The following is a 27902-nucleotide window of genomic DNA, read 5'->3' as shown; positions in this document are numbered from 1 at the left end:
TCCCTGTAATTCCACCTTTCCTTTCCCTCCATCTTATGAAATTTGATCTTATATCTGAACATGAAGGAAAGGATTTTATTGTGCAAAGATAATAGACAAATTTTTACTCCTTCTGCAATTATTTTTGTATTTAAGTAGATGGAAACTTCAGTTTGCTATAAGGGAGAATAAAAAAAATCTTCTGATGGCTTTGTTTATCTAATATTTAGAGCTACACTTTATTGGTTTTTGTGACAAGAAACATGGCACTGTTAGATTGGGTTGTCTGGGAAAACAGAAGAAAACTATTAAATTTGTTTTATGTTTAAAAGTCACGTCCACTTATTTCTCTATTTAAATAGAGCTTGTTTACTTAAGATTTTATAATTTTAAGACTTCTTGTCAACAAATAAGTCATTTGTGATCCATCTGCTTAAGTATTTTCTCCCACTTGGAGGGAAGTGAATAAGTTTGGTTCATTTTGAAGCCTGCTGAGAAGGAGGTTAAGATCACTTTTACCACTCACAGGCATGGAGAGAAGCTGTTTATTCAATGTATATCTTCAGTGTAGGCAGTTAGCTTCTGACCATCCACAGTCTTCTGGTTCACCTCACTAAGGAAGGCTCAATTAGAGAATTCCATCAGTCTCACAAGAGCCAAGGAATGAGAAGTTGACATTGGATCTAAACGCTGTTAAGTAAGCTAGAGCATTTGGGTACAGTTGAAAGGAGCCATACTTATAACTTGGGCTACTGGAAAGAAGTGCAAAGGCTCTTTATTTTCAGTGGAGAAGCCCCAATTCCCTGTATATTTTTAACCTTGTTTTTTTCATAACTCTTATAATATCATCTTCATTTCTGAATTCTTTCCTCCTTTCCTACCCCCCAAACTCTCTCTTGTAACAAAGATTAAAAAAAAAAGCAATTCCATTAAGTCTGCTACAACATCAGCTCTGTCGGATGGGATACTTGATATTCCACACCCTTTGTCCCTTCACCTCTATAAAAAAGGCACATAAAACACACACACTTTTCTGGACCCAAGCTTGTTCACTAAAATTGCACAATTGTCAGTTTTGTTTGATTGTTTTTCTTTGTAAAGATTAAAATTAATATACAATAACTAAATATTTTATTTTATAAAGTTTTATTAATAATAACTAAAGCAAAAGAACTGCCTGAATTCAGCCCAGTCGCAGGTCAAAGAGAGAGCCTGGGAGGAGCATACATCCACTTAAATACCAATAAAGTGATCTTGCCAACGTGGAGACACAGGAGAGATTATAGGGAAATTTTGGAAATACTAAGGACTTCTGGGGAATGAAGTTAAAGGTTCAAAATCTCCATTTATACATCTTCCTTCGGGTTATAGTCATTGGGTATATTGTTTTCAGGGTTCTTTTTGCCTTATCCTGCATCAATTCATTTAAGTCTTCCCATGCTTCTCAGAATGCTTCAGATTTCTAATTTCTCACAGTTCAGCAATATTCCATTCCATTACTTTATCACAATTTGTCTAGCTGTACCCCAGGGATCTGTGCCCTTTTTTAAATGCCTTGTTAAAATACTAATACTCCTGTAATGCAGACTGGAGATTAAAGTAGCAAGAAGGCTACTTTGGCTAGGGAAGACCTCTCAGTGTGATGAAGATTGTGTAATTGCATACCAGTAACCTGTCTTTAACTTCCTAATAGAGTATTGCTTGAGACTCATAGAGTGTAAATGACTTGTCTATAGTCATGAATCCTCAGGTTAAAGTTGAGGTTTGAACCCAGTTCTTCCTAAACAAGACCAGTAAATCCTGTAAATCACGATGTTATTCTTGTTCAACACACAGTGGAAAAAAGCATAGTGGGTAAATTGTTAATCTTTGTAGAAGATGCTCTTTTTCTCCTCATCTTTCCCCATCATATTGCTCTGGGCTCACGATACTATGCCTATGAGAGACTAATTATAAATATAATTTGTATGAGCTAGAATGGTTTTTGAATTTTTTTTGCTAATGCTTTGAATATTTTTTTCTTTCATTCTACACCCAAGATTTAACCAAAAGTAGAGACCAGATTTTTTTGCTTCTTTAATATTCAGAACCTTTAGTATTCAGTTGTGGGCTTCCTCTTCCACAGATCTTTTTCTTTCACCTTCCTCTGTTCAGGTTTGTTTATTTACATCATTAATTTTAAAGGGCAGCTTTGACCATATTTAATGAACTAGCAGAGACCCTGGGACTTCAAGGGCAGTATTTGTCTTTAAGTGTACTTGATGTCAGCCATCTATGATATAGAGGATTTTTTTTTCCTTCTTTAAGAAACCATTCAGGCTTTGTAAGCCTGCCAGATTATTGTCATTGATACTGTAAACTCTGGGTTGATGCCATCTTTTAAGGAAAAAAGGAAATGTGTGCTATATTAAAGTAGTGAGGCTAGGTCAGCTTGGTTGGTCAGTGCCATGTTCTAAATAGAAACACTGATTGAGGACTTTCGGTGTCCAGCACAATTCTTTACAGGGGCCACATATTAATTATAAACGTTTGTTCCCTTTCTTGCCTGAAGCTATAGAAAGGCTTCATCTCTGCTGATGTGACTGAATAATTTATAAACATAGTTATGGTGAAATTTGTAGTAGTCATTAGCATTTTAATGAAAAAAAAATGCAGTCATTATCCTAAATCTCCGTTTTGTTTCTCCTTTTCCCTCCTCTCCTTTCCAGCTAAACATCCTCAGTCTTTCCTAAGTACTTGGAAAACGCTGACAATTTCGGGTAATGTGCTGACTGGCCACTATGGGCAGGCGATACCCAGGGGCTCACTGTCATCCAAGCAGTTCATGTATGTACCTTTTTTTTTAAATTAGAAACTTGTAGTATTCTGAATTTAACTACTTGTGTTGTGAGATCTAAAGGTTGTGAGTGCTAAATGACTTTGAAATGCAGAGATCGGCTTATCCTGGGGCACTTTTTAATTTTTAAAATCAATTTTAGATGAAGAAACTGCCTAAATTGGGTTAGTATATTTAAGTGCTCCTTTAAGATTAGCTGTGGTATTAGCAATCACCTCTCCTCTTATCTGCCCATATACATATAGAGTCATTTTTGATGAGGCATTTGGGTTCTCCAGAAAAAAACAATCAGACAGGGAGAATACGATGAACTCCATTTCAGAACATTTTATTTTTTTAGGGCATTTCACCAGGTTTATTTCTGCCCTTTATGGATTATAAAATCATACAGCCTTGAGTCTAGGAAAAAGGTCATTTAGTCTCACCTCTAGACTCTGGGCAGAACGGTGCTCACACCTCCCCAGGGAAAGAACTTGAGACTCTTAACTCCTTAGATTTTCCAAACACAGAGACTGGAATGTAGTAGTATCTCATAGGACTCATTCTCGAGTCCTTCCAAATGTCTTTACCAGAATCATTCTTGCCCTGTGGGGTATTATTCTTGGTTCCCCCAAGTCAGTGATCCTAGCTGCCCATCTCTCTCCACTCTGCTGTCTGGTCTTGCATCACTCTTTTTTATCCAGAGCCTTCCTTTCTCTCTCTGCCTCAGGCATCACCATCTATCTAGTTACCTATGTTCAAAACCTGGGATTCCTTACATTCACTTCCATATCCAATCTGTTTCTTGATGTTCTCATTGATCTCCTTTATGTGTCACTTTCATTGTCCTTAGAGACCCAGCACCCTCTTTTGGACCCCTGATACCTCTTCTCTAGACAACTACAGCAGCATCCTAATGGATCAGTTCCTTCCTCTCTTTCTTCTATTTCTGCATGGTGGCCAAAGTGATATTTCTGTGATGCAGGCGCTAAAGTATCGTGTTGCTACCCAGATTGATAAGTTCCAGGGCTTGTTGGGTCAAATACAAAGTTTTCAATTTGACATTTGAACCCTTTGTGCCCAGGCTTAGCCTCCCCTTCCCATGCTTGCAATAACAGTGCTGCCTCCATGTACTCCATGGCTCAGCCAAACTAGCCAGCCAATTGTTCCTCCCACCTGGAACTCTATTCATTTCCATGGTGACCTCCATCTCTAGAACATGCTCCCTTTCACCTCCATCTCTTCGTCTTAGAATATCTATTTTTCTTAAAAACTCAGCTCAAATGACACCCAAATGAAGTTTTTATAGCATGCCCTATCCTCCTCCCCCCTGCAAATGCTGGTGCCTCCCTATGTAAAATTAACTTGTGTGCATTTGTTTATATCTGCACAGAATAGATTGGAAACTCCCTGAGGGTAGGAACCATTTCGTTTTTGTCTTCATATCCCCAGTACCTCTGTCATAGCATAGCCACTTAATAAATGTTTGATTATTGGTTGCCCAACAGAGTCTTTCTGGATCTTTTCTTACCCTCTGTCCCCAAAGAAAAATCACTTTTCTGGTCGGTGAGCTAGTGATTATTTACACACACACACACACACACACACACACACACACACACACACACACACACAGGTATTTGTGGTCACACAGCAAATAAATGTCAGAGGTGGGTAGACTAGATCAGGTTTCCTGACTTGAGACCAGTTTTCTGGCTACTATACTAGACTGCCTCTTATTCTTTGTTTATGAAATAGGATTTTAACATGAATAAGATAAATAAAAATGATGGCTCTGAGTAGGCTATGAGTCAACCCTGTCTTACTCATTCATTCATTCATTTAAATAAAAACCTTTACCTTCTATCCTAGAATCAATACTGGGTTTTGGTTCTAAGGCAGAAGAGTAGTAAGAGCTAGGCAATGGGGGTTAAGTGACTTGTCCAGGGTCACACAGCTGGAAAGCATCTGAGGCCAGATTTGAACCTAGGACCTCCCATCTCTGGGCCTGACTCTCAATCCACTGAGCCACCCAGCTGCCCCCTCAATGCCAGTTTAACTGCATATGCATTTTCTTCTTTTTAGATTATTTATAGCACATTTTAAAAGTTTTCATCCTTTTTTTCCTCTCTCCTTCACTCATTATCAGTTGATCTATGCTTAGGGAAAGGCAGGCTAATTTTAAGTTAGCCCAAAGCAAAATATAAATATTAAATTTGTTTGGAAAAAAATCATAGTGTGTTTCAAATTTGAATTAAAATGACTTTCTAGATACCCTCATTGCAGTTTATCCATACTGTTTATCTTTGCCTATAAAAAGAACTAAACGTAGATTGCATTAAGCTTTTGGTCTTCTATGAATTAAAGATCTCTCAAAGTTCATTATACCAAGGTAGTTCTGGCCTATCTTTTATGTTTGTGAAGATTTTTTCTCTTGAAAAGAATTTCTTATCCTTATGAATAATGGCTTTTTGGAACTATTATGAAAATGGTAGTAAGAGAATAATTCCTGTCACTTTATTACTTTACATAATTTCTCCCCCTTTTTCTTCCCCCATATTCCTGTCTCACTTGTTAAGTTAACGTGTGTCTCAAGCCCTATTATCTGGAGTTCTACTATATACATATGTAAACATATAGATTTTTATACTGATACTACCACTCATCTGGAACTTCCAGTAATTTCTCCTATCTGATGCATGACCTTAAAATACTTATTCTAAGAGGGGAAAAAAGATGTCCAGGGGTCCTATCCTTGTTACTGTAAAACCCAGTTACTGTCCTCTGACCCCTTCTAGACAATTATGTATAAAATATTTAATTATGCAGGTTAGGAGCCAGTATATTCACAATGTCCTCAGAAGGCAGGACCAAATTAAAGCCTAGTACCATGTTTAATTTCCATAGTGATGATTCTTCATCATCTAAAAGATGTTAAATTGCTTATTATTCTTTTTATAATGGTGATGATAATGGTAGCTAGCATTTGGATAGGACCTACTATGTGCCAAGCACTATGCTAAGTGCTTTACTGATGTTAGCTTATTTGATCTACAATACTCCTGTGAAATAGGTAGTCATTATCCTTATATTGCAGTTGAGGAAACTGAGGAAAACAGAATAAGTGACTTGCCTAAGGTCACCTAGCTAATACACATTTGGATTTGATTTTAAGAACAGCAGAAAATGCATAATACAATTTAGAATAATTTCCATAAATAATCAAAGTTTTTAAAGTTTGGGGCATGTAGAGGGGGATGTTTGCGTGGCTCTGATTAATTTCTGTGGAGTAGCTTATTTCCTAACAAAGTTGGACAAATTATATCTTACCCTTTATCTCTATGTCTGCCCAAAAGTTTTAGAGGCAGTTTTCTTGGCACAGAAAAGGAATTGAAAGGTATCTATTCTTTCTCACTTAAGTTATCTCCTACCCAGGGTTCTTATCAAAGAGAATGTCTTCTTATCTAATAGGGTAGGCCAGTATCATACTAGACTTTGTATAAAATAGGACTTGACTTAGTCATTGTCCAGTGGGCTTGCAAGTTTAATAACCTCCCCGGAAAGTGTGCCTCCACTTCTGCCTTTCATCTGGGGAAGATGAGTAAGTTGATGCCTTTCCGCCATGTTGAATAAAGGATGTTGCCTTAGCCCCTAGAGTGGCTGTGATATCTAGTCTCTCAAAGAGTTTTTCCTGGAAGTAGAAGGTAGTTGTGCATTGGGGTCATTTGGTGACTTCCTCCAATACTGTCAATCTTCTTGAATTTTGTAGATCCCTTAAGGGATTGGAGTGACAGTAGTAATTGTGTGTGTGTGTGTGTGTGTGTGTGTGTGTGTGTGTGTGTGTGAGAGAGAGAGAGAGAGAGACAGACACAGAGCCAGAGACAGACAGATGGAGAAGATTGAGACTTTCTTTTTGTGAGTTGATTTGGTTTAGGGGAGAGGAGAGGGGATTGTGGATTCATGGGTAAGCATTTGTAAATAATGTTTGCTTATTGAAATATTGAGTTGTGCTAGTGGAGGGGGAGGGTAAGATGGAGCTGTGCTACTCAATTCTCCCATCCCCTAAGGCAAGAGATTGGAGATGATCTGAAGACCTTAGTTAGTAATGCCCAAACCCCCCTGCCAACACACAATTCAACTCTTCTCTTTGGAAAGAAAATAGTATCTTATCCATCACTGTCATTTTCTTATCTGAAATGCTATCAGTCTAAGTGAAGAAACTCCTCCCCTTAGTGCAAGAGCAGTAATTCATCCATAACTTAGCCCCAAGGCATCAGCCATGTGGCCTGAGAACCCTAGATTAAAATGATGTTACAAAATAAATAACAATCCAATACAACATAGATAATATCACATTTTTAAAACTAAGTTAATATTTTGTCCTCAGGGATCCTTCTCTGGGTCTGAAAGGTCCCTGTTTCTATTTTTTGATTCTGGCACCACTGACTTAGCACTTAAAATGGAATTGTCCAGGAACTCACACCGAGTACTAGTCAGAAATAGAATTTGAACCCAAGACTCTCCTATCTCCAAGCCCTGGCCTCTTTCCACTAGACAAGAAGTTCTTCACTTTTTTATGCCATGGATTACTTCGCATAATAATGCTTTTATATAATTAAAGGAGGTGTTAAATTTCAGTTAGAGGTTAGTAAAAATACAGATGGAATGATTTTACCTCTCTGGGATCATATTGCACTAGACCGCATTATCTAGCTGGTCTCATTTATTTTGTAACTTTGTCAGTGTTGCATCTGGATATTGATAGAAGTGTTGTCTAAGTTTCTACTCTCAAAGGTCTTGCATTCTAATAGGAGAAGACAACAATTTGGAGAGGAGGGGAGAAACGGGGAGATGCAGCAGTCAAGGAGAAGGAGGTAGCATCAGGGGAGAGTCAAGGCAAAGATGAGTTGAATGGTGGCATCTCTCTCACACTGGCAAGGTTCCAGGCAAGGAGTCACCCATGAGTGGAGAAGGTCCCCTAGTTGGTAGTTTGACAATCACCGAGGAGATTATTTTGGAGGGAATTGAGACAAGAGAAAGGTAGAGCATGTTTGGGTTCCTTTTTAAAATAGGAGGTCATAACTGCATTGGGAAGGAGATTAGACCTGCTCACTTCCATGGTTATTCTTGTATATATGTGAGCAAGACCTAGATGGTGGCAAGATAAAGCCAGAACTGAAACTCTAGCAGATCCTTAGACATGGAAAGACACCAAATGCAGGAGGGAGTATTAAGGTGGCAGTGGGCATTAAGCGACCCAACTGAGATGTCTATTTAAAGCAAGAGAATAGGTAGGATATACATGCCAAAAGCCAAAGCTGTATCACACATGCTAGGCTACACTGGAGAACAGGGGTGGCTCAAAGGCTTTAGAAGTGGGCAAAGGACATTTTTTCTGAGATCTGGAACATATGGTCAGGAGCAGCAGACCTGGAGCTGGAGTTCAGAGGTTGTGTGCTACCCTGAGAAGCAGCACAATTTGAGCTCATGGGTCTGATGTCCACCCTAGTCAAAAAGAAACAAAAACAAAAACAGAAATGGAGTTGAGGTATTGGCAGAGGTCAAGCTGGACAAGAGGGAACATGCAGGGGATGGAATTTGAGCCAGGAGACTGAGTCCTGCATCTTGGGATCTGGAAGGAGGCAGGCAAGTCCAAACAACAGCATAACCAGGATATGACTGGTTTATCTCAATATAGAGACAGTTGGCCTCTTATCCTGGCTGAAACACAGCTTTCCTGATGAGGTGAGCAGAGGATCACTACTTAGGAGCAGGCTTCTATAAAACAAGAATTCTTAATCTGAGGTCTGTAAATCAAAAAGTAAAACCACCTACATATTTTGATAATTTTACTTCATTTCTTCTCTTTTTAAAACTTTTATCTTCTCTCTTAGAATCAATATTGTGTATTGGTTCTACAGCAGAAGAGCAGAAAAGACAAGGCAGTGGGGGTTAAGTGACTTGCCTAGGGTTATACAGATAGGAAGTATACGAGGCCAGATTTAAACCCAGGACTTCTTGTCCTCTCTTCACTGAACCACCCAGTTGCCCCCTCCTCCCAATAACTATTATTTTATTATACTTGATTTCCTTTATAATTCTATGTATTTTATTATGTAGGTTTAAAAACATGATTCTAGAAAGGGCTTTAGCAGAATGTCAGAGGGGTTAAGAAATCTGTGGCACAAAAAAGGGAAGAACTCTTATCTACAGAGAGATGCTATGATTGTAGCAGAAGGTTGCCTGGGGTTGTCCTTCTATAAATGAATGAATAAGGGAGATGCCAGAATGGAGTGAATAAAGAGGGAAAATTGCACCAGGGAATAGCGATCAGAATGACCTACATGACTATGTGGGCAATCACCAACGTGTTTGACTTGTGATGGTTTTGCAGAAAAGTCTGACTGTGTTTGGCCAGTATTGGTTGTACAGATGAGTCTGATTCTTGAAAACTCAGCTGGCTGAATCGCTCCCCCAGTATGAGGGGGTGTGGGAAGATGGTAATTGAAAACAGCCCAGGCAGAGTAGCTTCATCAGGGGCTTTTGGTTCAGATGCTCCATTTGAAGGAGGGAGTAAGAAAATGGATGTGAAATGGACTTGGTGTCAGAAGACCTACATTCTAGTCTTGGCTCAGCCTCTAATTACTGGGGTTGCCTTCAGCAAGTGACTGGATCAATCTGGACACCCCCCTCCTCCATGTATAAGATGAGAATTATTTTTTTAAACCCTTACCTTCCATCTTGGTGTCAATATTGGTTCCAAGGCAGAAGAGTGGTAAGGGCAATGGGGGTCAAGTGACTTGCCCAGGGTCACACAGCTGGGAAGTGTCTGAGGCCAGATTTGAACCTAGGACCTCCTGTCTAGGCCTGGTTCTCAATCCATTGAGCTACACAGCTGCCCCCTTAAGATGAGAAATGTATCTGATCCAAGAAGCCAGGAAAGTGGAAAGTATTGCTTGAAGGAAAGTAGGGATTCCAAGAGGTAAAAATGAAAGCATATGCACAGGCCATGGGGTAGAGGGTGAGGGTTTTGGTGGTACAGCCAGGGAAAAGACAGGGAGGTGGGAGATTGAGTATTATACCTGTGGAACAACTAAGTAGCCCACTTTGTCTAAATTGCCGAGTATAAATAAGAAGGAGAGTCAAAGAAAGGGTCCAGCTTTTTAAAGAGTTTTTAAAACGTTTGAGAATTTTACATTTGATCCTAGGAGGCAGCTAGGTGATTCAGAGCATAGAATGCTGGGCCTGGAGTCAAGGATATGTGAGTTCAAATCCAACCTCAGATGCTTACTAGTTGTGTGACCCAGAGCAAGTCACTTAACCCTCTTTGCCTCCATTTCCTTATCTGTCAAGTGAGCTGGAGAAGGAAATGGCGGACCATCCCAGTATCTGTGCCAAAAAAACACCCAAGTGGGCTCACAAAGAGTCAGACAAGGCTGAACAACCTCAAAGAGATAACAGAGACCCACTGGAGTTTATTGACAAAGGAGTTGACACACCTAAACTTTAAGAAACTCACTTTGCAAATCACTTTGGGCACTCTTAGGGCCATGTTCTCTAAGCCATGGGGTTTTACACTATGGAAATAGGAATTTCATGGGGAAGAGAATAGTAATGTAAGAAATGCTTTTGTTGTAAAATGAAACAAAATATTGAAACTACATATTGGAAATTATTACACAGAAAATTTTTCAGTCTGAAAATAGGCTTAATTTCTCATCTATTTTTTTCTACAATTTACCCTCATTGTCCAGTCTTTATTTCAGAGGGCAGTTGATATCTTTTGGTTCCCTTTGGAGCAACTTTTATGGGGTCTGTCAAAATACCTCAATTAAGTGAATGTTCTATGATCAAAACTGGGTTGGGAAATCCTGCCCTGGGTCTTCTGAGGATTCTGATCATAAAGGTCCATGTTTATACTGCTATGCTGGCTACTTAGACATCATTTACTAGATGGGTGATGTTACAAAGGACCTGGCCACAGAGAATAGGAAACAAAGACATTGTAAGGGAAAGAGATAAAGAAATCCTTTGGACACAAAGTGATGAGAATGTCCTATAGTTGTACTGCTGATTTCTTTATGGACTCAACGATGAGAAAATTCCCTATTTTAGTGAAGCATATTTGCACATATTACTGGCACCAATTCTTGATACAAGCCAGAAACGGGTACCTCACAGTTGTTGAATTTACATTTCTCTAATCAAAAGGGATTTTAAAACATTTTTTCATATGATTATTGATAGCTTTGATTTCTTCATCTGAACACTGCTTGTTCACATCCTTTGACCATTTGTCACTTGGGAAATGACTTGTCTTATACATTTGATTTAGTACTTTATACATTGAGTAATTAGACCTTTCATGTAAAATACTTTAAAGAGTTGGAAGAGCTAGATGAAAATATTTGTCAGTGCTCTAAACATTCAAGAGAGATAATTGTCCATTTACTGGAATCTAGGTGGTACATTGAGGCAGCTAAAGGGTGACGTAGTCCTGGAGTCAGGAGGCCTTGAGTTCAAGGTGGGCCTTAGACATTAGCTGTGCAACCCTGGGAAAGTCACTCAATCTTCTTTGCCTCAGTTTCCTCATCTGTAAAATGAGCTTGAGAAGGAAAAGGCAAACCATTCTAGTGTCTTTGCCAAGACTCCATAGAGGGGCACAAAGAACAGGACATGACAAAATCAACCAAACCAACCCCAGGTGGCACATTGGATGGAGTGTTGAGCTTGGAGTCAGGAAGACCTAAGATCAAATCAGCCTGAGATGACAATGTTGTGAGGACCAAATGAGATAATATTTGTAAAGCTCTTGGCACAAGGTCTGGCACATAGTAGGTGCTTAATAACTGCTTGTTCCCTTCCCCATTTCTAGGAACAAACAAGGAAGAAATAACTTTTTTGTGGTGTTATACATGGGGGTGTTTATCTGGGATTTGACCCTTTCCTTTGGGGGCACCCACCCAGAATGACTTTTGCTTCATTTACATGCTCAGGTGACATCTTGTCTCGAGCAGCAATTAAAAAAAAGATCACTTTCATTTGTCTTCTTTTTATTAAAGGTAAATTTAAACTTCACTGTCCAGAACAATCAACCTCTGCAGTTTAGCCTTTGTCTCTTTTTCCTTTTTACCTTGTCTTGGGTATAGCTTTTGTAAAGGAAAGATAAAGATGCCTTTTCCAGTCTATTCCCCCACATTGCCTTAGTTATTCCTTCTCTTCTAAATTTACTTTGTATTTGCCCCACTTATATCTTGTACATTCCTATTTATGGTCATCTCTCACCCCATTAGAATTCAAGCTTCCTATGAGGAGGAACCATTTGTACTTTTTCTTTGTATCTCTAGGGATTAGCACTGTGTCTAGCTCATGGGAGCTGAGTAAATGATTATCGATTGGTTCCTTTCTTTGGTTGATAAATTCTCTTCTTATAGAAAAGTTTCTTTCCTGTTTGGTTTCATCTTAATTCAGCACACCCCTTTAATGAAATAGAAGAAAAGAGAATAAAACAATGTCATGTAAAAGTTCTTAAGCAGTAGGAATTTTTTAATTTAAAAATTTTAATATGAAGTTTAATAACCATCAGTGAAGAAAAATAATGAAATAAACATACACAGTATGTAGTCAGAACTTTTTTTAAACCCCTTGGCATTTGGCAGAGTAAAACCAAATAGATTAACAAACACAAATTCATTAGCTCTGTGTTTTCCCAGTGAATCCATGTTGTTTTACCCAATGTGTTTCTACATTAGGGATCTGTAGCTTGAAAAAGACGCCTGCTTGAATCCTAGCTGTGTCAGAAATGAAGTTTTGTGCTCTGGGTACCTGCTGAGAACTTCTTGACCCTCTTGTCACATCAGGCTTTTGTTTGTGATAAGGATAGGGGCCTGAAAACCTCATCTTCCACTATTTTCTTTAAAAAAATTGTTAAAGATATTTTATTTTTCTATTTATATGTAATAACAATTTTCATCATGGGTTTCTAAAATTATAAGATCCAAACTGTTCCCCTTCTCATCCTTTTTGGAGATGGTAAGCAATTTGATAAAACTCCCACTATTTTCACATATAACCATGAAAGAAAATGAACCCCCAAGGAGAGAGAGTAAAATAGTACAGAGAACATTGGATTTGATTCAGAGGAACTCCTTTTTCATCTTGGTTTTGTGACTTTGGATAAATTCCTTCCTTTTTCTAGACCTTAGTTTATTGTTGTTATTCAGTAATTTCATTGGTATTCAACTCTGCATGATCCTCTTTAGGGTTTTGTTAGCAAAGCTACTACAATGGTTTACCATTTCCTTCTCCATCTTAATTTATCCCATGAGTAAACTGAGGCAAATAGGGTTAAGAGACTCACCCTGTGTCACACAGCTAGTTAAGTGTGTGAATCCAGATTTGAACTCTTCCCTTCTTGAATCTGACTCATGCTCTATCCCCTGCTTCACATAGCTACCCATCTTTTGGTCACTAGCATGAATTTTTTTTTTGTTGCCTTCCAAATCGATGGTAGGAGTGCTTCCTCATTGTGTATATCATTATTCTGCTCTCCCTTCTTCCTTCTGCTTCAGTTCATAAAAATCTTCCCTTATTTCTCAAAATCCTTCATCTGCATAGCTTCCCATAATCCAATACTGAGCTAGTAGGAGGTGTTTGTGTAAAGTCCAGGGCTTGGAGTCAGGAAGACCCTAGTTTGAATCCTGTCTCATATCCTTACCAGCTGCATGACTCTGGGCAAAAAGTCTATAAAATGGGGGTAATGGTTGTGAAATTCAAATGAGACGATACATATAAAATATATTACAATCTATGATTATTCCTTGACATTGAAATATTCTGTCATTTCTTCAACCATATTCCCATCCATAGGCATCCACTTTGTTTCCTATTTTTCTTGCTAATATCTATAAAGGCTTGTTATGAATATTTTAGTGTGTGTGTGTGTGTGTGTGTGTGTGTGTGTGTGTGTATAAAATTTTCTTTTTGTCTTTGACTTTATTTCTGTGTTTAAGTGTAGAAGCAGTAAGTTTTTTCATATGATTCTGAATTGTTCTCCAGAAGTGTTGGATCAATTCAGAATTCCATCCTCAGGGTATCACTGTGCCAGTCTTCCCACAGTGTCTCCTCCATGGACTGTTTCCATCTTTTATTGTCTTTACCACTTTGATGGGTGTGGGGTGAAACAATGAGCTGTTTGAATTTCGTTTCTCTTGTTAGTAGTATGGAGCAGGTTTTCCATATGGTGGTTGGTATTTTGTATTTCTTCTTTTGAAAACTGTCTTATCCTCTGCTCACTTGTTTACTGGAGAATGTTGGCTTACTTTTTGAAAATGGACCAGATCAACTTGTCTCACCAGCTATTCTGGACATTTTCTCATTTTTGCAAGCCTGAAATTCAAAGCTGTCCTTGGGGATGTGAACTCTTGATGATCTGAAGTAAATTCATTCAGATCCTTGCCAAATAAGTCCAGCAAAATCTTGAGAGGAATGACTTTGCACAATTAGAAGCATGCATGAGGCCCATGAATTAGCCCTTCCCATCCCTGCCCAAGTCTTGCAGCAGAAATAAATTGTTTTTATAGGCAATATATACAGTATATTTGCTTGCATGGCAAAGCTATACTGCTGTGCAGTTAGTCTGTTGGAGAATGGTGACATGTTAAAGGAATTATTTACATTCAAGTCACCCCCCCTTTGTGGTATATGCCAAATCTCCCTCTCCCCCCAATTATTTTTAGTTTGTGTGTGAAAAACAATCCAAATTTCATACTATTAATCTGGCAACTGGCAAGGATCTCAGTGGGACTTGGGCAGGTTTTTTTTTCTGTTACAACTAATTTTTTGCCTCTTTTCTTCTCTATCACTAGGCTTGAGTTAGAGCAAGAAAAAGACAGAGACAGAACAGAAGGAGAGCAGAGAGAAGAAAGGAGAAAAGACAAGGGGAGGGAGAGAGGGAGGAAGGGAGAGAGAGTGAGAGAGATGGGGAGAAAGGGTGAGAGAGGGAGAGGGAGAGATGGGGAGAGAAAGGGTGAGAGAGAGAGAGAGAGGGAGAGGGAGAGAGATGGGGATAAAGGAGGAGAGAGAGAGAGAGAGAGAGAGAGAGAGAGAGAGAGAGAGAGAGAGAGAGAGAGAGAGAGAGAGAGAGAGAGAGAGAGAGAGAGAGAGAGGAGGAGGAGGAGGAGAGGGGGGAGAGGGAGGGAGGAGAGGGAGAGGGAGGAAGGAAGGAAGGAAGGAGGAGGAGGAGTTGGTTAGGAGTGCCTTGTCCCCTACATCTTCTTGAAAATCCATGCATAGAGGAAGCTATATGTGCTAATGATTGAAACTCTTATTCTCATGCTCTATAACCAGTGGAGAGGCACAGTACTTATAGAAATTTTCCCTTTTTCTCCTGAGGGTCAAAAGTCCAAAATACATTTATTAGGAGTCAGTCAACAAGCAATCACTGAGAACCATATTCATGGTAAAAATTATGCAGAAGGATGCAAAATAAGTCAAAAAGAGAGTCCCTGTACACAGTCAATTTACAGTCTTCCTGTTTATGGTTATAAAATTAACAGACAATAAATAGCCATGAACACCAAGAGAAGTACAATTAGGTATTAAATTGTGCAATAGGGTGGAAGAGAAGTATGTGTACAGTTCTGCAGAGCTTAGTTGATAAGAAAAGGAGGGAATATGACTGAAGAAGTATGGGCATAGGCATGATAACAACAAGGTAGAGAGTTTGATGGAGGCAAAATGAGTGTGAGATTTGAGGTCAGTTGTAGAGAATGGAAATTCATTGAAATGAGAGGCAGTTAGCTTAAGATATGTACTAGGGGCTGAATGGGAAATAACTTGGAAAGCAGGGTAACTATTAATCCTGGGGAAGAGTGGTACAAGAGACTAGGTTTACTGAGGTAGATAAACTGGGTACGGTCAGTACGGTATGGCCAGCTAGATATACTCTGTTGGGCCAGATGCTCCCAATGGATATGGTCTGATTCTTGTGCTGGAATAGCCATTAGTGAGCCCTAGAAAATGAGCAAAGAAGGTAGATCAGGCAGGAAGTTGAGAAACTTAAGGAAACATATTTCCCTGCTGTCTGGTATTGTCCAGGTTAGACCTGATACTAGAATGTCCTGAATCCTACCACAAGCAAACCATTAAACTCCTCTCTACCTCTGAGGGCTCTGAGTCAGTTATCTTAAGCAATATGGTGCCTCTCCTAGTTTATACTTGGGTACAAAAGAAAAAGTGATAGATGTTTTAAAAATGGAAGTGTGGACATGGGAGTTTCAGCCTTTATAATAAAAACATCCCAAGTTAATTGATGCAGGATACTGGAATTTGGTGGCAAGGAGAATGTACTCTAATACATAAGCTACTGTGATAGAGTTTTAGAGCATCTATATAAAAGTGGTGATTATCTTCATTCTCTGCAGTTTTCAACACTTTAATGTACATTTATATCTGGAATCACTTCCTGAAGTGTATAAAAAACAGCTTCTGGGAAGGTCCAATATAGGCTGTTAAAAGAATATCTTACTTATACCAAACGATTTTCATAAATGATGGTGATGAGTTGTGGACCTGAAGTTTAATCCTTAGTGTAAATGAAGTCATTCGTGTGCACTCATTGGGAAAAAAGTTCAGATGAACCATACTTCATGGATAGTATCTTCTTCATTGCTATTTTTATGGTAGCCTTAGTCAGGTTACTGATGAAATATGCTGTGTATATTTATGACTTTATAAGAAACGATAGCATTACTGGCAGGAGATAATGAAAATAGCCTGGAATCTTGAAAACTTAAAGCTTCAAAGGACTTTATTAGATGTGAGGATGATGGTAGTATTAAATTTTCTGATTCTAAATTTCCAAGCTTGTAATTTTAGAAAACTTTGTGGATATTCCTGTACTATTAGGGTCAGAGGAAATCAGTATAAAGAGCAGGAAGGAGGTTTAGAGATCATCTAATCCAGTTCCATAAAAGATGAAACAATAGATGGCCAAAGTCACATAGAAAATAAGTGGCAGAGCTAGGATTTGAACCAAGATCCTCTACCTTATATCCAATATTCTTTCCACTGTACCATCCCATCTTCAGGGAGGAAAAGTATTTTGTAACTTAGAGCTTAGATAAAAAATTTGAAGATGTTTAAGAAATTTTAGTCTGTCCACTAGACGAACTATCATTAATTACATCCATGCCCTATAATTTCAAGATCATTAAATCATGATCTTTGGGGAGACATATTGTAAAAGGAAGGTCATATCTCCGAAACAGTGTTAGAGTTAAGGGATATGTTGGAGAAGGATTAGACGATTGGCCCTGAACCTCAATAGAACTGAGTTGTCTTGAGAGAGAAATTTTTGATGGTGACTAAGGGGATAGCAGGGAAATGACCATATCTTTCAAAGCATGGCCACAAGGAAAGATGGGAAGGGAAGGAATGTCAGTCAGAGGGAGTGGTATAAGTAAAAGCTCAGAGGAGAATAAACAGTGGGAGTGTTGAAGTCATAATGCTTAGCTCCAGTTTGTCAAAATCATATGATATATTTAAGGGAGATAACAGGACAAAACCATATTTAAAGGATCCTGAATACCAGGTTGAGAAATTTTGATGGAATTTGGTAGACTGCTAGGGTCCATTGTTCCACATAACCACAAGTATTTTGTGTGGAAAGATATGACTGAAACTTTAGGAAATTTAATCTGGAAGAAGTATGAGGATTTATTGAGTAGTGAGCAACTGTGGAGGCATGGAGACAAGCAAGGAAGCTGTTGCAATACTTTAGACATGAATTACTCAGTTCTAGATCCTAAGTATTAATATTCCCCTTCACCAAACTCCTTAAGTCTGTTAGCTCCTTAAGAGCAGTAGCTTTTTTGGAGGGGAACTGCTTACCACAGTAACTGGTCCACAGTATATATATATATATGTTTAATAAATGCTTGTTGTCATGATATGCTATGGGAGGACAAGGTATTGGGGGGGGTCAATGACAGCCCTGAATTTTTTGGTACTGGATGGATGGAAAGTCCCAATAAGGGCAGGTTTGTTAGGCAGGAGGTCTCTCGCAGTGAGTACTAAATATGCTTTTTTTCCCCCTTTGACTTGCTCCTTTAATTCAATGGGACATTTGTTCTTTTCATCATTAACTGGAATATAGAAGAGCTCTCAGAAGGGATTAATATTGACTATTAAATAGGAAGTTCTTAATATTGTGTGTGTGTGTGTGTGTGTGTGTGTGTGTGTGTGTGTGTGTGTGTGTGTTCAGTCTGGTGAAACATAGAGATCCTTCCTCAGAATATTTTTTAAAAAATCATAATTGAAGGAAATGCTAAATTTCAGCTATGGTTTAGAGAAAAAGAAGATGAGAAATACTTCCCGTAACAGATTCTGCACTTCCTGCATTGCTTGATTAATAGTAATAATAAATAATAATAACTGATAATTCATATTTATATAGTACTCTAAGGCTTCAAGTCTTTCCTTGCAAAATCCCCAAGAGAGTAGGGATCATACAAATATTATTCTTCCCTGTTTAATGATGGGAAAAACTGAGGCTCAGAATGATTATGACTGGTAGCTTAAGGGAATGCTACAGAAACAGTTTAACTAGAATTTAACAGGTTTTTTAATCAAAGTTTCTAATGCTATTTTTGTGAAAATAATTCCTAATAACAATAGAAGCTAGCATTTATAGAATTTTCAAAGATTTGTAACATTCTTTACAAATATTATTTTCATAACAACTTCTGGAGGTAAGTGCTATTATTAGCCCCATTTTACAGATAAAAAAAATTGAAACAAACAGTTAAGGGATTGTCCCTGAGTCACATAGCTAGCAAGTGTGTTTGAGACCAGATTTGAAAAAAAGATGGAGAGAGATGAAGTAGATAGTAGTAATCAAGTGAATTTGGAACTAGTTGAGTACCTAAATCTTGAAAGTTATTTATTAATAGTTTGTTGTCTGGGGCAGCTAGGGAGCTCAGTGGATTGAAAGTCAGACCTAGAGACAAGAGGTCTTGGGTTCAAATGTGGCCTCAGATACTCTTAGCTGAGTGACCCTGGGAAAGTCACTTCACCCCAGTAGCCTAGACCATACCACCTTTCTGCCTTGGAACCAATATACAGAATTGATTCTAAGTTGTTAGATAAGGATATTTTTTAATAGTTTGTCAGCTGAAAAGGTTCTTAGGATCATAGATCCAGAAAGGACTTCAGAGCTCATCTCTTACAACCATCTCTTATTTTACAGGTGAGAAAACTTGAGCCTTGGGATGTTAAGTGACTTAGCCCACACAGATAGCAGGCATCCGATTTTTATTAAGCTCTCATTACATGTCAGGCTCTGTGCTGACCCCTGGGGGTACAAAGAGAAGCAAAAGTCACCCCTGCCTTCAAGCATTGTCCATTTTCATAGAGAGAAAAAGCCAGAAGGAAGGGGGCAAAAAAAAAAAGGGAGACAGACAGACAGACAGAGTTAGAGAGAGAGAGTTAGAGAGAGTTAGTGAGTTAGTTAGAGGAGTGAGAGAGTTCCAGGGTGAGAAAGCCCAGGCACTGGGGATATTTCCAGAGGTTATAGTAACTGAGTAGAGGAGAATGTTTGACCTGGGATGAGGTTATTACTCCAGTAATCAGGAGTCTGACTCTAGGGTCCATACCCTTCCTTGTACAGATTTCAGGCAGAATGAGCATCTGTGCCCAGACCTGGACTATTGTGATAATTGAATTTGCAGATAATGCAATCCCAACTAACACCATTGGATGCCAGACAGGATCCCAAAAAGGTTTACAAAAAAAAAGATGAAACTTCACTGAGGGAAATAGAAAATCTTAATGTTAAATGGAAAAATCAGCACCACAGGCATAAGATAAAGGAGGCATGGTGCCCAAGATATGTGTATGTGTGTGTAAAAGGTCAATGCCAATGTATTTTTCTCTAATCAGAACAGTCTGGATTGTTGTGGTCAGCTTTCAGTGATTTATTTTAGAAGGGAGATTGATCAGTTGGACAGCAGCCATAGAAAATGGATCAGGTTAAGGTCATGCCATTTGGGAATTGATTGAACAACTCAGGAATGTTCTTCCTGTCTGAGAGAAGCCTTAAGGAATATCTGATTGCTTTTTTCAAGTATTTCAAAATGCCTTCTGGAAGGAAGATTAGACTTTTCCTGAAAGGAAAAAAATTTTGACAATGAGAGCTGCCCAGGGCAGGAGTGGGTTTCCCCCTCAGTAGAAGTCATTAAACAAAAGTAGTTCCAGGAACATTTCATAGATTGGTTTTAGAAAAGGGATTCTCATTTGGGCACAAGTGGTGATAGAGGCTTCAGAAATGGCTTCCATCTCAGATCTCATGATTCTTTGACTTGCCACATGGTCCCAGAGCTCATGAGAATAAGAGCCCAAATACAGAAAACAATTTCCCTGAAAGAATGCCCATTAGTTCTTTATTTGTTGTTATATTGCTGCCATTTAAAAAAATTCTAAACTTAAGAAACACCAATTAAACTACATATTTTCCCATACAAAATAGGACAGAGAAAAAGAATTGTATGTGAACCTACAAATTCTAACCTGTTCAGTTTGTTTCTTTTTAAGTATATAATAAATTTCTACTGTTAACTTTCAGTGTTGGCCCATTTGTCTTTGTTCTCTTCTGTATTTCTTTCTTTTCTGTTCAGAGCATTTAAAAATATGTTACTTATTTATTTTTAATGTTCTTTAAAAAACTGAGATTCAAATCCTTCCCTTCCCTTTAGCCTGTCAACACACCCAGTGAAAAGGCAAGCAATATACCAATCATACATGAGAAATCATGCACAGCATATTTACATATTAGTCATGCCACAAAAAAAGGAAAACTAAAAAGAGAAAAGTATACTTTAATTTGCACTGAGAGCTGATCAGTTCTCTCTCTGTAAGTGGATAGTGTTTCTCATTGTGAGTGCTTCAGAATCATCTTGGATTATTGTATTGATCAGAGTAGCTAAATCTTTTACAGTTGATCATCATTAGTTGATCTCTGGATTCTGCTTACTTCAATTTGCATCAGTTCATATTATTCTTCCTAGTTTTTTTTCCCCCCAAAACCATCTTTCTTATCATTTCATATAGCACAATAGTATTCCATCACAATCTTTACCAGAACTTGTTCATCCATTCCCCCAATTGATGGGCACCTCCCAAATTTCCTTTGGCAAAGCCTTCAAATCTGAAGTGAAAGGTGTTATTCAATGAATTAATAATCTTCCAACGAATTATGCTGAGACATGAAAACTAAATAATACATGTTCCTTGACTTCAAGGAACTTCTACTCCTGTAAGGAGAGAAGATACAAACCCAGATAACCAATATACAATATTTGCATGAGGTCATTTGTTACAAAGCAAAGCAACTACACGAGATTATGAACAAGAAAATAAGAGGATTTTCATGAATGTGTTTGTACTTTAATGTATAGGTAAAATTCAACAGGTGAAGAAGAAAGGAAGAATTGTATAAGTTTAGAGAATGGAAAAGCATAGGAAAAAACAAAATGAAACAGGGCTTTAAAAGTAAGGACAGTGCCAGTATTTTTAGGATCTGGAATCCCAGAAAGAAACCTTTCTTGGCTCTTAGAAAGAAACTACTGATGATGCCTAACCATAACAATATTATAAGATCAGAGATTTAGAGCTGTCAGACACCTTGGAGATCATATCCTTCAGCCTTCGATTTACCAACCAAGAAAGAGAAGGGTTAGGTGATAGATAGCAAGGTCATAGACGTAGTAAGCAGCAGAGCCAGAATTGGACATCCAGACACATAAATACAAAAGCAGTGGCTTTCTATAATACCATGTTGACCCTAAATCCTAACTGTTATATGTATGGTTTGGTGTGCTGTTGTCTACGGGGTCAAAGAATCAAACACAACTGAATGACAAGAGCAACAAATGGTTTTCAATTCTGTTTCACATGGATTTATGCCCTTTTATTATTACATCAACCCTGTGAGATCAGCAGAAAAATGTGATTTTATAGATTAGGTGCCACAACTAATAAATTATTGAATATGGACAAGCAGTTAAGTCTTCTGACTTTCAATTCATTGTTCCTTCCTCTATTCCTGATGGCAGTCCCGCTTTGGTTTTTATGTATTATGATTCTTTTAAGGAGCTGAGATGTTTATATGAGTATAGTTACACAAATAAAAACAAGTCATAACTACATATCAGTAAGAATATCTCCACCATCACTTCCACACCATTTTCCCTTTCCCCCTCCCTACCAGCCTAATCTAATGGGATGCTTCAATGGCTATGTGTTGGAATGACCCAAATAGTATTTCGCTTCACACCATGAAATATTCAGTCCTAGACTGAAAATTGACTAGTGGTGCCATTGAACTATCATAACCAGAATAGCTCTACTTTTGATCAGACAATGACTTGGTATGAAAATTCACTTATTTAGTATTCTTTTTCTTGGAAGAGTAATCTTCTTTCTCATCCTGGTATAGAGGAGACCCTGCTTCACCAAGATCTTGCCAAAGGAGGAGTACAAGCTCTTGACGACATGAGAGGGATACAAAGACTTCATTATTGCCAAATGAGAGACTATGTTTATGTAGTTCAGTAATGAATTTAGCTAAATTTAGAGGATCTTATCACTAAATTAGTCATGGAGGGGATGAATTTTTTGATCTCTGACAAGAACATCTGACCAGTTAGAGAGTGGTAGAAGTGCTCCACACCAAGAAAGCATAGATTCTTTGAGTACTGAAATGTGAAAGATGACATTAAATAAACAAACAAAAAATGAATTTGTAGTATCTTATTGTTTTCATTGTATTTAAACTATGAAATAACCAATTAAATGTAAGATTTGTCATTAAGTCATTAGGTTAAAGCTAATTTGTGTTAAAGTACCCTGAAAATAATAAAGTAATTGTGCTTTGAGCTTATTTCTTAAAATATTTTTTGGACAGAGGGTTTCATTTGATATGAAAATGAAACAAGTGTTTATTGTTAAATGACATTTAATAACTAAATGTAAGATGCTTGCCAAATAATAAAGGTAATGCAAATGAAGTTGTGCTCAAGTATGAAACCCTAGTTATTTTAAGAAATTGAATTGCATTTCAGAAATAGCTTATTTTATAAACCAAGGGCTATATCCCTTCCATTATCTAAGGTAAAAACTTGTGAAAAACAGTATTGCTTATTAAATGTAACAAATGCTTATAATAATTAATGTAGTTCCAGGTTAGCCCAGGTTAGCAAAATAGAAAGTATAGAAAATAAACACAACACAAATTACTTTAAGAATTTGTACTATGGACTTATTTTACAGCTTTGAAGAGGTTTTATTTCCCTTAAGGATATTATAAAATTCAGAGTATTAAGCTTAATACTTTAAGATGTTCCATGCTTCATGGTAACAACAGTTAGTACAGCACCTGGCACATAGTAGGGTCTTAATAACTTGTTTATTGATTAATTGATTTGATCTATACTAAGAATAAATGTCCTATAGTCTGGGTCTTGGGATTCACAATGCTCCAGAATGGTATCATTCCTAAAGAATATTTAGGTGTAAAAAATACCCAATCAACATCAAATTATTTTGTATTTCATTCCCCAATTAGTAACATAATTACAGGTTTATTCAAGAAAAAATGGAATAATAACCTCCATTTACATAGCCATTTACAGAAAGGTTACAGTCTATTTTATTTGAGAGAATATCCACATTTAGTGAAACTATAAAAGTTCATTGAGTCTCAAAATAGTACTGTGACATATGCAGGTATTATCATCCCATTTAAATATAAAGAAACAGAGGCTCTGAGAAGTTAACTTGCCTAAGATTGTAGAGGTAAACAAACAACAAAAGTGAAATTTGAACCCAGGACTTTACAAACAATTTTAACCTTCTGGCCACTATGCGATATAGTACAGGAATAGTCAAAGATGCAAAGTCAGAAGATTTGGTCGAGACTCTCTAGTCCAATTCATCTCTCATTAAGAATTCTTTTAACATTATTCCTACAAGTTGGCATGCTGCCCACTTTTGAAGATCCTATTTCTATCTTTGCTAGACTCATGGAAACATCATTTTAAAATGTTTTTCTCTGAAGAGTAAATCTTTATGGCAAGTAGTTTTTATTCGTTTAAATTCAGCAAGCATTTATTAAGTATCTGTTGAATGCCAGGGACTTTCACTAGAAGAGGGGAATATAATTATGGGAAAAAACGATACTATCCTTGCCTGCAAGGAGCTCTTATCCATTCAGTTGCCATTTAATCACAACTGTCTTATAATGAAAGATCTTGATCATATCCTTGAATTCCACTGTAAGTAAGGTAAAGAGACATGAGTTTAGTTGAGTTTTATTCTCCTTCCTTGTTCCCTTCCCAAGCACTAATTATTCTCATGTGATCTTTCTTTTGTAGAAAGGAAAAATGGTGGGTCTTTTTTTTCTGTTGTTTTTTTTTTCCAGATAGGAAAATAAGAGAAATTAATCAAGGTCACAGAGCCATTTCATAGCAAAACCAGAAAGAATTCCAACCCATGCCTGACTTCTCCTTTTCAGTCCTCTTTCCATGAGGCCATGTTATCCCCTCACCTCCCACCCTGGTTCATTAGTAGAGCTTGCCAGATTGGTTCATCTTGCCTAGGAAGTAATTGCCCTCGGAATGGCTCTCCTTCTTGATTTAGATTTTGTCAAATGACCTGTGTCAGCTTTATGGGGAAACTGGAAATCCCTTTTTCAAAAACTCCTACAGTGTGGTTCAGATTAAATCATTTTCCGTGGTCAATTTAGCAGATCCTCTCTCTTTAGTTTCCTTTAATTATCTTGTTAAGAAACTAGAGAAGACCATCTGCTTTATGAGGCAGTTCATTTCTTATGTTTTCTCTAATAGATATATAAGAGGCCCTGTTAAGCAAATTAAGGCTTCATCTCATTCTTGTTTGTGACCATTTTCATTGGGAGCTTTTGAATGGCTGCCATCAATATTTCTTTGTCATGATGCGTTTCTCCTCTTTTTGATAAAACACAAAGAAGATGTTCTGTTTACTTCATGAATTACACCTATCGTGAGCCTTTTTCAATAGTAGCAATCTGTCTGGTCATGGTACATCTCAGGACCATAACTGGGCAACGCTGGACCTAGGTCAGCATATATATAATGGTAGCCAAAGTCACCTCCCCTTGGAAGAGCAGATTCATATTTTTTATTCCCCTTAGCTTTTGTGTGCCTAGCCCTGGTGTCCTTGTGTTAGCTGTGTGTTTCAGCAACATGAAAGACAATACCTAATCTTGGGGTGCATATTTTTGTCTGAGCAAAAACTTTATTGGCCTGAATCCTGATTTATTCTGGGTCCAATCTACTTATGTTCAGATATCCTTAATAAACAGCTTCACTGGAGAGAAGGGAGAGAAGAGGAGATTTCTCAATATCATCAGACAATGTTTATTGAGTGTTTACTTGGGTGCTGGTGTTGAGAAGAGACTTTAAGTTGGTCCTTGTCCTTAAAAAATCTTACAGTTTAGTTGGGAAGACAATCCATAGACATTAAAGGATAAATGATGTATAGGGGAGAGTGAGAATCCACTGTAGTGTATTGGCAGTTGGAATAGAAAGTATTGTGTCTGAATGCTCGATAGAATGGGAAAGGACTCTGGAAGGGTGGATGTAAGTGGATCATAGTAGGGAGAGCACTATAAGCACAGGGAACAAAAAAGAATAAAAACAAAAAAAGAAAGAAAGAAAGAAAAAAAAGAAGGTATCCTAGAGATTTGTGTAATGATAATAGCTTATATTTATATAAACTTTTAGGATTTAGAGAATCCACATGGTTGATAGCAGCTTAGAGGATAGAGGACTAGATTTTGAGTCAAGAAGGTCTTGGTTCAAAGTCTACCTCCTACATTTCCTAACTGTGTGATCCTAGCTAACCTCTTTGAATATCAGCTCAGATTCTTATATATAAAAGGAAGATAATATCTGTATTGCTTACCTCACAGATTATTGTGAGATTCAAATGAGATAACATTTATAAAGTGCTCTGCCAGATTTATAGTGCTATGTCTCTTGTTTTTATTATCTACTCTACATAATGCCATTGCATATAATAATAATATTTAATATTTCTATTTAATAGAAATATATATAATTAATTATATAATAAATATAATTATTAATAATAAACACAATGACATTATGCAGAGTAGTGTATTATTATCAAATGCAATGACATTATGTAGAGTAGATAATATTTATATTATTATTATAAACTCTGTGAGATGGGTAGCTTAAGGGATAATTTTGTGTTTTACAAAGATTCAGACAGAGTAAATTGCCCAGGAACTTTGGGCTGGTGTTTGAACCTCTGCCTTCAAGTCTAAATACTATATGTTAGGGATGAGGTACCAACTGGTGTCATTGAGATAAAGAGGGGCCAGATTGTGGAGTCTCTTAGAGGCTTAAATCTAAGGAACTTATTTCTGTAGCCCGTGGGGAGCCATTGAAAATTTTTGATCAGATATACCCATTGAAGAGCACATGGTGCCAAATCATATTTTAGGAAAAGTCACCTTCTGGAAGGGTTGTGTAGGTTGAGTTGGTACAGAGACAAATAGGAGGTAATGAGACAAATTGGGATCCTGTTCAAGAATCCTAGACTTGAGAGAATAAGAGCCCAGATTAGAGTGGCAGCAATAAAAAAGATTACTGCATATGGAAAAGAGGAAGGAGTTGGTATATCTCCGTTGGGAAAAGGATTTTGATTGGGTTGTAAGGAAAGTTTTGAATGGCCAGTGTATTTTTATCTCTGGTCCTCTTCCCAGGTAAATGCACTTAGCACAGTGCCTGGCACATAGTGGGTGCTTAATAAAAAGCTTATTGTCTAGTTAAATGGAAGAGGTTTTTTCCTATATAAAATCCCTGCTTCTCCTTGTTTACCTTCATCAAGAGGAGAGAGCTGCTTTTCCTGACTTAGAATGTGTGCTTTTGTTCCTTTGTTTTGTTTTGATCTAAATGTCCTCATGTTTTCACATGAATGCTCTCATCTCTAGCCAGATTGGAAGTTTATTTAGCCCTAATAGCATCATCATGGGGCATATCAAAAATATGGATTTTCATTAATAAGCCTTTTGAGAGTCTGGCTGGAAGGAGAATAGTTGTGGCCATACTGTTTGCACTTAAATGGTTTTATGTTTTGCTTTAAAATTACAACTGGATTTTTAACATAATGTGGACAGTGGTTGGCCATTAATCCTTTCTCTGAGCTCAGCTATGGGTATTATTATTATTTTTAAAGTAACATGGATGCATGTATTCCATAAGTGTCAGAAATGCTGAATTAGAATCACATTCCAAGTTTTCATAATGAAGAAAATGAGGGACTGTTTTGAATAGAAGGTACAATTTATGAATGTGGGTGTTGCACTCTAACAGTCCTTAGACTCAGTTGTAGAAATTGTAGAATGAGCATATAAATTATTTTAAAATATTAAGATCTTCTCCAAACTTGTTTTAGATACTTGTTCCTTACAAAGTAAAAAGTGATCGAGGGCTAGCCAAGTATATCTCATCCTGTGTCTCTCTGTTTCACAGTGCATTGCCGAGTATGTCTAAGACAGAAGAGATAGAATGTTATTGCCTTAAGTTAAAATGTGTTTGTTAACAGCTCTGTGATCCCTTATCCCCATTTGCCTCAGGTCTTCCTCTACAAGGTAAGCTGGAGAAGGAAATGGCAAATCACTCCAGTATCTTTGCCAAGAATACCCCAAATGGGGTCATGAAGAGTCAAAGACAACTAAATCAACAAAACAACGATGAAAAGTGAAAATGAAAGAAAATGAATTTTTATTTTCATCCCACTTAAAAAAAAAGCTTTTGTAAGGAGAATTTCTCAATTAACTCAGTTTCTTATGGGAATTGTATATTTTAGAGTCATCAGAATTTGAGTGTTCTAACCTTTAAACATTTCCCATACAAACACAATTCATTTACATGCTCCTCTTTTAAAATCTTTTCTACCTCTCTGGTTCCTGTGCATAATTAGAAGTAGACTGATAACAGGGACTGCTAAAAGGTGAACTTTTAAAAATTACTACATCGCT

The 27902-nt window shown here is 37.5% G+C and overlaps 1 protein-coding gene across 10 annotated transcripts in view; it reads left to right on the top strand.

The window, feature by feature from the left end:
- APBB2 (amyloid beta precursor protein binding family B member 2) overlaps positions 1 to 27902 on the top strand; it is a 416082-nt gene that overhangs the window by 162582 nt on the left and 225598 nt on the right. For 6 of the 10 annotated variants that reach the window (XM_007496529.3, XM_007496524.3, XM_007496528.3 and 3 more), the window contains one exon: positions 2688 to 2805. The exons of the other annotated variants lie outside the window; for them this stretch is intronic. In XM_007496529.3, coding sequence (XP_007496591.1) covers positions 2760 to 2805 — 46 coding nt within the window. In that variant the 5' untranslated portion in view covers positions 2688 to 2759. Of the gene's footprint in view, positions 1 to 2687; positions 2806 to 27902 lie in introns of those variants that run through there. 10 annotated transcript variants of the gene reach the window in all.

The sequence above is a fragment of the Monodelphis domestica genome, chromosome 6, assembly GCF_027887165.1.
Source record: "Monodelphis domestica isolate mMonDom1 chromosome 6, mMonDom1.pri, whole genome shotgun sequence".
In the NCBI taxonomy this organism is placed as follows: domain Eukaryota; kingdom Metazoa; phylum Chordata; class Mammalia; order Didelphimorphia; family Didelphidae; genus Monodelphis; species Monodelphis domestica.
Note: the sequence above shows the minus strand (reverse complement) of the source record. Positions and strands in the feature narration are given on the sequence as shown.